Genomic DNA, 12,945 nt, shown 5'->3' on the forward strand with positions numbered 1-12,945 from the left:
TTGAAATGCTACTACACTACACAATTAGCGCTATTAAATGTTAGAAAATGCTGTTAAAACAATAAGTTGTCAAGAACTGCTTGGCCGCTCAAGCAAAGACGGGTGTACAAACAGCACATCGACCGACCCAAATTCATTCTAAATTAGCTCCTATTACCGCAGCATAAAGATCACGACAGGGCAACTTGAAATGCAGTAGACTGTACGGACCCTCGTACTCGCACACCGGGTTATTGTCCAATAAATAGCATACGTACATAAGAATGTATATTATAGTTGTACACATGTTTATTGCAAAAATCCTAATATGTATAATACTAGCGGCCCAGCTTCGCTCGTGTAAAATATAATAAATTCTACATCAAAACCACACAATCCGTGTAGTAGTTTTCGAGAATATCGCGATGGATTTCTTTGAAATTTGGTAAATTGTTAGAATACTATAACCTGGCTATAACGAATTTAGATTTCGTTGTGTAGTAAGTTAACCAGACCAGTTAAGTAGTAAGCTTTTTATCGCAAGGACAAACCAACAATTTACTTTAAGTGCAGATAGTGTTGACCAGTTAATTTTGACGTAAACTTTAACTTGCGCGGAAAAACACAACGTAATATTTTGTCTAAATGTCCAGCTTGAAATACTAAACATATAGGCTATTTGCCTGGGTTTCAAACCTTCCAAGTAGTAAGGAAATCCCCTCGAATTTAATGCCTATCATTTATCATGGATTATCTAGAACACATAAATGTGTATGACAAGAAAAAGTGGAGTCTCCCACAAGATAACATGAGTACAGAAATGTCTCATTTTATCATCGCAGTGTCGAATTAATTGAATTACTTTTGTGATTCAAAATAAAATAAATGCGATTTTAGAATTGGCTATTTCTTTATTTATTTTTCTGCCGTCACCGTTGGGTGTTAGGATGATTTGCACCTTCAAATTTGACGTTGATTTTGACCGGCTGCGGTGCGTTTTTCTGCTCACGATAAAATTAACGTCAAAGGTTGCAACCCACCCTTAGTTTACAAAAAATGTTTATTCATTAATTCTGTCTACACATACAACCGTACAGATACAAAACTGCTGGCTGGATTGCACGTATTTAATAGAGAAAAAGAAGGTCGTTCTGCTTCTCCTCTCGATTTGGCCACCGACAGAAAGGAACGGTGGAATACAAAAACAAGAGTTATTTTGTATATCTGCATGCATCCTATCTATCGCTTGCCAAATCCGAGCGCATGTTACAATATTATTTAAAAGTAAACTGACAGCTAGGTATATGGCCTACTAATATTATAAATGCGAAATTTGTGAGTACGTTTGTTAGTCTATAACGCAAAATCTACTGCACCGATTGTTATAAAATTTGGTATACGGGTAGAATATAACCTGGAATAACACATAGAATCATTTTATCCCGAAATTTCCACGGGAGCGAAGCCCCGGGGCGCTGCTAGTATTTCATATAATTCTCTACTCTCTATAACTTGTGATGTAGCTGACGACATTTTGTTATCGAATGGCACACTAGGCCGATGAGGCGAGTGACAGCACCCTTTGTGCTGCTTCGGCTTCAAAGCATTCTCCGCAAAGAGATATTGTTGTTTATTATCAAACAACATACATTGTTGAATTTAGAATACATTTCCTCTCTTGGATGGATCATTATCAAAGGTGGTCACACTGTCAGAAATTAATATCGGAAACTATGATTTGTTTGGTTTTTAATGTATTTTTAATATTAAAAATAGATCTGCATACCCATTATTTTTTATCATAAATTCATAATGTGGCCAAAAATTTATGGAACAAAGTGAATATTTAAATTTTCAATACGAAGTCCGTCTCTGTCCATAGTACAAGCTCGAGGCATAGACAAGACATAGACAATGCATCCTTTTAGCTCCCACGCATGCCGTTTGCATACCATACTTGTTATGTTAATATAATTCTCCAGTCGGATGTATTTAAGAAGTAGTTATGTATAAGATAATTAAGTTAAACTATTTCAATAAAAAATAAAACAAATGGAGGACATTCTTCATTTTTAAGTTGATTAATTTATATAATCATTTGACTAGACAATGGAAATAAACTGGTAGTTAAACAAACATCTAATTCATCGGGTAATTTGTTTATGGCAATGTAATGATGTAACGATATCAGAAAATTATGGATATAATTTCATAATTCCATAAGTATGAACTGAATATATATTATTTATATTTTCCTGTATTATTTTTAAAAAATCCTCATTTTTTTTCCTTTTTCTAATGAACATTGATTTTTTTGGAAAATAAATAGCATAATGTTTAATATAAATTTTGCTGGACGTTTTCTATGTTAAACTTCAACGCATAATTTCGAATGGAGTGTCGTATTTAATGCTGGCTATACATTATCGAATAGTTTGCCGAACTTTGGCGGATTCGGCATACATTGCTGTGTTTTCATTGCAGTAAATAAAAGCTCTCATACAAACTACGCAATATTCGTGTATTTGTGTTGGCATCTGCCCGAGTTCGGCGTTAGTGTGTAACCGGCATAATAATGATATGATTAATTTATGTTCCATTGCCAATGGAAGTAAATAGATACGATTTTCCTCGCATTTAACGCGAGCGAATTATTAAACTAGGTTATGAATTTACAAACTTCATTATTTGATCTCGAATCAATGGCTGAAACGAAAAAAAAAACTGTGGGATAAATCTATAATTATGATCGACTCGAGTTAATTACCGTAGGTAATGAAAAATATTTTTTTAAGAACTAAGACATTGCCATTGAAAACACGTGCCAATAAAAAAATAAGCCGTGTTTACATTACAAACATAAACAGTTTAGTGCACTCTGCAGTCGGCGACAGCCCTTGAAATAGAAATCCATATGCAGATTAAGCAGGGCTGTCACTTTAAACAAATAGCTTCAGTTTTCCTGTGTATTTCTGTCCCTCGCTCGACCGAGCTCGGCAGCTATAAGTGAATGTTTACGAATATTTACGGTGTTTGTTTTGTTTGCGGGTGTTTTTAAAATTGTTAATTTATCGCCTTACTACGTTTGGAAAAAAAAATACGAGTTAAGAAGCGCAAAATAAGTATTTTTTATTTCGATTTTCACATAATTTTACAATGATTCAGATACAATGTTTTAATTAATATAATTAAAGAAAAATTTGCCATTATTGATAAAATAATTTCAAAAAATTAAAATGAATCCTGGATTTTTCAAACTAAACATGAAATTATACTATACTTATATTTTACAGTAATGATTTATGAGATTTTTTTTTTCGTTTTTGTGTTATTCTAAAACAAATACTACCCGAATGTGGTGTGAACGTGGGCAAATAGTAATAAAACTACTTGAAGTTATCGTAAAACACGTGACGCGATTCGCAAAACTCATATCGCTTGTACACCATCCAGCTGAGATACAAGTTACCCTAATTACAAACTGTGTATTCTCGTCTTAATTTTGTTGAGCACGTAGAATTAAGGAAAGACGTCACAAATATTATGGTTACACAATATTATTAGGTAAAAGCCAATGAACAAATGTAAACACAACGCAAAATCCACGTTATGATATAAACTTAATGATCCAATAAAGACAAACATGATAAAATAAATATTACGACGTATAAAAGAAGATCGTACGTGTACTTGTAACTTCCACAATAACACAAATGTAGGTAAGTACTTGTTACAAATTCTCATAGTTCTATAAAACGGATGCAACAAGGGAGGAGTTAAAAGCTACATACGAATTAATTAATTCGCTCACAACGTTATGTGGATGTTGAAGACACATGAATTGTGGTGGAATGGTAACGTGGGCACAAAATAAAACTAATGCAGAAATAGCCCAATAAATTTAACGGGACTAGATCGCTACGCTGACAGCAGTTATGGAAGAGCCTGAAAAGGACCATCGAGATTTCTTGTCTTTCTGCTCTGTCTTTTAATCAATTTAGGACTAGAGAGAGACTATTAAAAGTTGAAACAGTATTTTCACAGGACGATCAAATATGAAACACAAGACGAAAGTGAAACGCATAATCAATTCTATATATTTAAGATTAACTGAGTTAAGCGTACAATTTCAAGCAGTAAAACTGTTCAACAGACTGCCTCGCAATTTAATACCATTAACATTTGACTAATTTAAATTTTATAATTAATCATATTAATAAATAAATGATAATAAAGTTAAGTACGTTAGTGGCACTTTATTTTATGGCGATGAAAGTGTTTGATTGTTGTATTTGTATTTGATCTTTTCATTTCCGACAATTCTTTAAAATTATTATATGGAATAAATGAAATAAAATTGATATGACGCAGTACTGTACGATGCTAAAACTAAATACCTATGTGGTCTGGTCATCATCATCAAATGTAATTTCTGTAGTCACCTTATTTTACAACGTGGGCGTCTAAATGGGGAATTTCCTCAAATCTGTTATTACGAGACGCGATCCTCTTGCATCTTACTTGAAATAACAGGCTAATTTTACACATCTCCCAGTTGCCGCCGGTGCAGCACGTTTGTATCGCAACATGGATAATGCATGTTACACTCGGCAGAATCACCTCTTTGGAACCAATCCAATATGCGTTGTGTAGGGAATTATAACTTCATGAGAAATCAAATTGCAGTAAAGTTACACTTCAGAAATCTGTACTAAACATGACGACATTTGTTCTTAGTAACTGTCGTTCCGGAATGCTAGCAGTTGTAGCATTTTGAGAGAAATATACCTAAGTATTATTAATGTTATATAATACTAATCTTTCTTACTATATTGTAAAAAAGAATTTGACGTGAAACAATGAAACTGTATGAATGTTGCGGGTATTTTAATTATTTTATCAAGTCGACGCGCGATAAGTGTAACCTGGGATAAGAGATAATATGTCTACGCAAATGTGTCATGACGTGAGATTACCACATGTTGCAGATTACATTTACATTGATACAGATACAGTATCAGGGGACACAAATAACTTTAAAGCTGGCTATAATCATTTCCATAGTTTTTGAAGTGAAAACTTCTTTAGCGGCGTTGTGCACTTTTTGTGATGAGTGAAAAATGTTAAACTCACGTCAGGACACCGTGACCTGATCGAAAATTCGTAAGACGTCAAAAATGCACAACGTTAATAACCTCCCGGGGGGCAACACGTTGTTTTTTTATAGAATAGTGTTCATCAGATGACAAGCAGACACCCCAACTCAGGACACTGTAGACTTTCCTGAATGCCCCAAAGTCGACATATTAGGGTATACACCGCTGAGGCAAGTTTTGAATAATCCATTTTTTCAAGTTTAGTACAGCGCTGGAAGACGTTAAAAACGTACTGTTGTTGAGCACCAACCGTCAAGGTTGGAATTTACGGTTTTACGGATGTGGATACTCCAAAATGTCCATTTCGGTCAATGTTACAAGCGCCATTGAAGTAATAAATGTTTCGTCATTGCCGGTTAATTAATCAAAGGCAACACTCCACAATAACTTAATTGTTATAGAAACAATGACTACGTATTCCTTTGATAACGGACAAGGTTACAGAGGCTCTGACACGACAATGACCGTTTTTCACTTTCTAGGGCAAGTGACAATGATTATCTATTTATATATAATGAATTATATATCATAACACATTATTCTGACGCTGAACCACCAATCTACAACCAATCTACGTACGTAACAGGTTTCTTGAGTTGGAGGTTAGGAATTCTCGTCTGAATGGACTAGCATTCAGACGACAGACACTTTATTACTTTGGGGCTAACTCAATCTGTGTAATTTTTATATTTGTATATAATGCTACATACAGTTTAATGCCCGCTCTTTAGGAGACTGAGAAAGTCATGACGTGTATTTAGCATTACGTTTTCACATGGCGGTTACACAGTCGATACTGATACACTCCTCAGAGATGGATCAGCCCTACAGCTCTCGCAGTTTAACACTGGCTTGATTCCTATTATTGGAACAAACGATTAAGTTGATAAAGTTATTGGTTAAGTTTAAGGTGCATTAGGTCATTTAAGACTTAAACAACACATACAATCTGTCAGTCAAAATAAATGGTCCACTTGGCTGGCAACACTGGGTAAACAGAACATGTTCAATTCGATATTGCAATGGCAAAAAAATAAATTCATGTTTTCTACTTATAAAAAATCTCTGTTGAGTCTCTGCTGAGTGAACTTCTGTATGACGCCACAGATAATGCCGAATCAGTCGTATTGGTATCCACAAATTTAGCCGAGTCGCTAAGAAGAAAGAACATACTGTATGTACCTATATTATGTTATTACATAATGATTGTTTTAAAACAAAATACGTAGTACACATTTCATGTAATCGCACGAGCAAAACGTTCAAGGTAACCCAGCTTTAACGCTGCAGTTGTTTATTGCTGAAACTGAATAATTAAAGGAAAACTAGTAATTAACCGCGTTTACGCATTTCCAATAGCGTTATGTTTTAATGATTTTTGCCGATAATAGCTAATGAAGTCATGCTTACTAATTATAAACAATCTAAGCGTTAAAAATACATTTGATAAGCTAAGTTCGGGCTATGTACTAGGTACGTACTATACATTATGTAATATGCGATTGATATAACCCAAACAAGTGTTTACAAACAAGGGTTTTAAGAAATTTAAGCGAAAAAGAAACAAAATTGAAACTTACTGTCAGATTTCAAGGATCGGAATTTCAAATTCTTTACAGTCTTCAGATACTCTTAGACGACATCGCAGAAGTAGTTAAAAAACAGTGTACCTGGATTTAGATATATGCCACGTAAACATTCTTACAAAAACTATCTCAACATCAAAAATTACCTCAGTCTAATGCTCCGTTACGGGGTGAGATACCAAACAATTACTTTCACATTTCTCATATTTGTGGAAGCACAGATTCTTACCTCTCCTAAATTGATGAAGCCGTGGTCCCTGGCTACAGCATCGGCCGCTTCTTTCCCCTCCGGTATATGGACGGCCCATTGCGAGGTGAACTGCCCTAGAGCCACCTTCAGCACCATCGGTAACACCAACAAAATGGCGGAACACCTTCGCGCCATTGCACTCACAATCACCGGCTAGTACTTGTTAGCATTGCACACTGGTACTGTTTGAACGAGACGGCAAGCCAATCAGCGAGCTGTCACACAATGTTCATAACTTTTTAACTAGTTCTGGAAATATATTAACCTAAGAACGTAAACCACTCTAATTAATATAGCATGATATTTTTTTCTATCACTATTAGTTCTATATAATTAGGCTATATTTTGTGTATCGTTATTAGATACATAAATAGCGTAATTAATCATAAAACATATTCAATCAAAGTTAGTTTTTACAATTCCAATTGGTTTTATTAGCTGACCGAGATATGAACTCATATTTGCATAAAGGCAGTCAAATTGCCTGATGTTTGGTGATTTCATTAATTTAATTTAATACATTTAAATAACATAAACTATGGCTATCAAAGTACCTAGTTGATTAAACTGATAACTAGGTGTTCAACTATATAGTGACAGTTATTCAAACACAGAATTGCGAAAAATATCAGTAGGTACATCAAATTCTGAACAGCCTACAAACCACTTATCAAACGCCACTTGAATCTTAATCCCCCATCAATCACAGAAAGGCTATATATATTTTCTGTATCGTCATTGCCATTTTTAAGCTTTGATCGGCATTGTTCCCGGCAGATTAAGCTCTTGTGAATGTAGACCAGCGAAGTAGGTCAAGCAGAAACGAAGGACAGCAAGGGGGTGTCTGTTACATAACTCTTTATTAGCCTATCGTCATCAATCATCAATGTAGTGTATTTTCCCGTCTTTATCTCAACTGGACGCGACCCGGCCTCGATAAACAAGATAATTATAACATATCCGAGGCCCTCCAAGAGAGTTCCCCTATTCTGATTATATAAATCAAAAATTTCGGACTTAATTAATTCCTTGCCAACGCTTTGCTCTTCCCATTTGTTTTTGTGGATTAAATTATGGTAGTATCTTTTTCTTGCATTCGATATGATTAGGTCAGCTTTAATCCTAAATTCAATTAATTTTCACTGGAGGTCCCGGGTTCGATCCCCAGTCAGGTCAAGATGGAAAATGATCTTATCCAAAATAACCTTGGTCTTGAATGTTTATCAATAATAATGTGTTGTTAAATATAGTATAGTTAAGTATCCTATTAGTATTGAACTTCCTTTGGGGCTTACTCAATCTGTATCATGTGTCCATATTATTCATTGACTAATCTCAGATAATTCATTTTGTCCATTACAAAAGCTACTTATATACCCAGATGTTCTTTTTATCTTTTCTAGTAATCAAATTATTCCCTTGTTCTGTCACCTTTGCGTGCCAGTGTCTGATCTGATATCCATAAGAATTAGTCTCAGTTTCTCAACTACCTACTCATCTTCAGATTTTTAGATTAACACATCTCCAGACTCTAATATAATTTCAAGTCATCATTTATTGGTAGCAGTCAATAGGTAGGTATTCACCAACATTTTTATAGGTACATTTGCAATAATCATAATTATGTAAGTGCAATAGGTATACATGTATTTTCCTTGTATGAATGAAGTATGGACTTGTTATTGTCATTTACATATTTTTTCGTATACTTACGTAGATACCTCTCGTATGTAATAGATAATTGCATACACAAACAAATATTTACTTCAATATAGGCTAACTTAGTAGTTTCGAGGAAAATGGTTTCGTAATATTTTTGTTCTATATTTAAATATTACAAACAGTAAAGTAGGTAGGTACTGTGCACAAATTTGACATCGCTTTTACCTCCTACCTAGTCAATTTATTATTCTAAGAAATTGGGTAATTTTAGAACGGACCAAATTACGGCAATATAGTCACGTAGGAGGAGAATTGGTATATTAAAAGATCCTTTTTGATTACAATCAGTTTATAGATACTACTTATAATAAAAAGGAGTGAAAAAAGTTTGTGACAGCTTTTATTTCCCGCTATTTTCTCTGTTAAGTGCGTGCAAGATAGGTAGTTTTGTTGCTTTATATCGAAAACAAACCAACTAGCTAGGTCCGTTTATTTGTTTTCTGTTTACAGCTCAGCGGGAAGCGACATAATGACAACATAAATGCGAAATCTAATGGAAGATTCACACATTTGATTACTTTGTCATTGCAGCAGCCCGTGAAATGAGGTTATGCTATGCAGTTAGAAAGTTTCCTATGTTAAGGTATTTACCGTATAAATTTACTTTGCAAAAATAACAAAATATAGGTAAGTGGAACACCAAAACGCGATCACAAGTAGTTTGTGTTATTTATTCACATCAGAAAGAGTAGGCACTATATCTTCGAACGTTGATGCAGAATTGCAGATGCAAAATTTGTTGACATTTAAAATAAGTAGTACTTTAGAAATAAACAACAAACCCAAGGAGTCGTTTTATCTTATCTGTTTATGTTCGATCACTATACAAACATAATTGGGCGATTGTTGTTACATTTTGCGTGCAATCCACGTCGGAAGACGGATGTTTCGTCGATGGAATCCGATGGGAAGGACTAAGATTCCGTGGCACTTAGACAATAGTCGCCGGTGAGAGTCGGCGCCGCTGCGACGAGCGTTCACCTCTTATCCCGCACTGTTTGCAGTTTAGGCTTTTCAGAATCGATTAATGTGTGGTTTAGTCACGTACAAATGGGTAGGAACAAGCACTAGGTTTCACAGTATAGATGTACAGTCATTATTTAGCACGGCACAACTGTCAAGTGACGCGTGAATAGTGGCGCAGGTCGGTGCGGAACACGGCCGTCGCGAGCGCGCACGTGATGCTGACTGGCTCGCCGCTACGTCGCTCTCGGTTGCGAACACCGATTGGAGCATGAGACGAGTTCAGTGTTGCACACTGCCAATAATTTCCCCGGTTTTAAGCAAATATTTAACACCAGTTGTTACATACCCGCAGCTACGCCCGCGGTAAAATGTGTCGGGTGCGTTTTAAATTTTCAGGCTCTTTGGAATAGAAATTTGAAAAAGTATTTTATAAACATTTATGTGAATATTCTTTTATTTATATGATTTTGATAACACACTTCGAATTTCTTTTAGCGCAGTGTCTTACCATAGGACAATAATAGAAACGAGCTTAAAATAACCAGAGCCGTAGACAAATAGGTACATATTTGTGATGCTGTTAGGTGAGTAGCAGGTCAAACCCGTCATGGAGCTTTGTGTACCTTATCTATTACACATTTATAACAATAGCACCGAATTGAGAGTCTTTTGATTTTATATTAGCTCTGTACTGTAAACTTATAAGGTATTCAACATACCTGCATTGAGAATCAGGACCTCCAGACGGTGGAAGACGATCGTGGTGACAAATATGTAAAGTAAATGAGTAATTACTACAAGTCAATACATATAAATTATAACACATTTATTTTGACATACTTAAAGATAATAGCCATAAGAAAATAAAAATACATTTGAAAATTACTTACCTACTAAAAAAGTCCATTTACCTTATTTTTTCTTATCGTGATTTTGTTCTAATCTATCCCAATCCTGACACTACACTATCTATCCTGCCTGAGCCGTTGCGAATGATACAGACAGATCACGTCACTATCCCTTAAGGAAAAATACCAAATTACACCTAAAATACAATATACTCATTAATTATCCCCAGAATACGTGTAGTTTTAAATCTACATAATTAAATCTATCCATAGTGAGCCATTTCGTAAAACGGCAAATTTTACAACGTGGCTTCGACATAACTTACATTTTGTAGCTCTCTTGCTTGGCGCCAAAAGTGCGCCTTTTCGACATTACAACTTTTTATTTTACTTTTTCTGGTACATAGCGGTGATGTTATTATCAACAAACATACATTAATACCCACAAACAGATTGCGACAACTAAAGTTCAAAATTGGATTTAGACCACGAATATCTGTACCGTTTTTTTGAATATTTTTTGTGTACATTTTTTAGGAAATGAGATCAGGTATGCTATTTTTGTAATGAAACCGAAACCCGATGAAGACGAATGGTTTTTATTTGTGTCTGGCTTTTTTTTATTTATTCGGAATAATAGAGTTTTATTTGGGTTTCAACTTGTTCATAGGGCACAATATTTAGATACACGCTTTTTCGTAACATAGTCGCCGCCGTAACATAGTCATGGCGTGTCTTGTCAAATATGGGGCACTCTTTTAGTAGGTGTGGGATTTCCTGTGGTGTAGTGTCGTCGCAAGAGCATTTGTCGTCATTGATAATTTTAAATCTAAAGAGGTAAGCTTTGTGGAATCCGTGGTCAGTTAGAATTTTAGTCAGAGAGAAGGAAGTCTTGAAGACGCTTAGAGCGGAAGAGATATCAGAGATGAGCGGGAAGAAGGCTTTGGTGGTGGCTCCTTTTGTGTGGTCGACTGGTACGCCGCCTGCCAAGCCTATTTGTGTCTGGTTATGTAGGTATGTCGAATGAAAATAAAGCGTGTCACCTGTTCTTGTCTATTCATAGGTACATTACAAAAATAGGGTCCGGGTTAAAGTAAGGTCATTGGCTTTGGTAGATCTATCTGATGGATGATGATGATGTCTGATGGATCGATATAGGTAAAAGTCCAGTTATTTATTAGGTACCTACAGATGGTAAAATATTTTTTTCTTGGAGTTAGACATAAAGATTTTTTCACAATTGCCTACCTATCTATTTCTTTCAGTAAGTTTGCAATATGTATCCATCCAGACCAGAAGGAATGGTTATTATACCTACTTAGTTAACAGTTTAGTCAAAGTCGACTGTACAACCCAACCTAGCATTCTTATCTAAAGTTTAATTTACTTTCTGCTCACATTACAAGCATAGGCCCGTGTAATCGATTATGTATTAGTTATACGATTAATAATAGGTAAGTACCTAATTTTCATACATGTTCATAGTTTCATACATGAAATTCACATGTACCTATACTCTTCTAATATTATTCTGAAATATTTGCTGCCAGTACCTACTAGGAGATTAATTATCTCTGGTGACAGTACAAAATCTATATGCAGGTGGTGGGACCACAGAACTAGATGTAGGTAAGTAGGACGCTTAGGACAAAACTGTTTCTTTTTTTTATCTATGACGACAGGACTGGAATCTGGAGAGATATGAATTATTATATTAAAAAAACTTGTATAACTTGTCTCTTCTAGGAGTGATAGAAATATATTTATCATTAGGTACTTTAAAATCCTGATACCGCTACATCAATTTAATTATTCTATTCCAAAATCACCTCAGAATGAATATTAGTGCAGCTGGTATCTACTTTTTTATTTAGGTATTCATTGTAAAAGCAAACTAAGGAGAATCGTTTCTATAAAGACGATGACCTAGCACCTGTCGCTATTTAATGTCGGCTACACACTATCGCTGAACTCGGACTGATGCCCATGCGAATCCATAGACATTGCACAATTTTAATGACTGCTTTTATTTACCCCAATGAAAATCCAGCAATGTATGCCGAACCAGCAAATTCGCCGAACAGTCGAACGAATCAGAATCAATGAACCAATGTGCCCGCTAAGACAGCTAAACGTGGTCTTCAAGTTTAGCAACCCTTTTCTCGGTCTACCCCGTAAAGTAAAGCACTACGAGTGTAATTCGAACCTAGGACCTTTCGTGGACCATGACTACTTTCCGTCAACCCGTGATAAGTTTTTTATTATATCTCCTTACGACGAACAGAATGCGAGCGAAAACCGCTTTTAAACTTGTTTAATGCCAGCTCCACACTGTTGCCGAACTGAGACACATGCCGACGCGACTGCGTGAACATTGAGTAGGTACCTAGTTAGTATGAGTGTGTGAGTTATTTACCGTAATGAAAAACCTACAATAT

General features: G+C 35.3%; 1 protein-coding gene across 10 annotated transcripts in view; it reads right to left on the reverse strand.

The window, feature by feature from the left end:
• Positions 1-9,896, reverse strand: part of Fur1 (Furin 1) — a 150,738-nt gene extending 140,842 nt beyond the window's left edge. For 4 of the 10 annotated variants that reach the window (XM_053755341.2, XM_053755339.2, XM_053755338.2 and 1 more), the window contains exons 1-2: positions 9,742-9,895; positions 6,951-7,236 (exon numbers count right to left, since the gene is read on the reverse strand). In XM_053755341.2, coding sequence (XP_053611316.1) covers positions 6,951-7,106 — 156 coding nt within the window. In that variant the 5' untranslated portion in view covers positions 7,107-7,236; positions 9,742-9,895. Of the gene's footprint in view, positions 1-6,950; positions 7,237-9,546 lie in introns of all 10 variants that reach the window. The other 6 variants (XM_053755337.2, XM_053755333.2, XM_064436427.1 and 3 more) reach the window with 6 other exon arrangements.
• Positions 9,897-12,945: the final 3,049 nt, after the last annotated feature.

Source organism: Plodia interpunctella, chromosome 15, assembly GCF_027563975.2.
Source record: "Plodia interpunctella isolate USDA-ARS_2022_Savannah chromosome 15, ilPloInte3.2, whole genome shotgun sequence".
Classification (NCBI taxonomy): Eukaryota; Metazoa; Arthropoda; class Insecta; order Lepidoptera; family Pyralidae; genus Plodia; species Plodia interpunctella.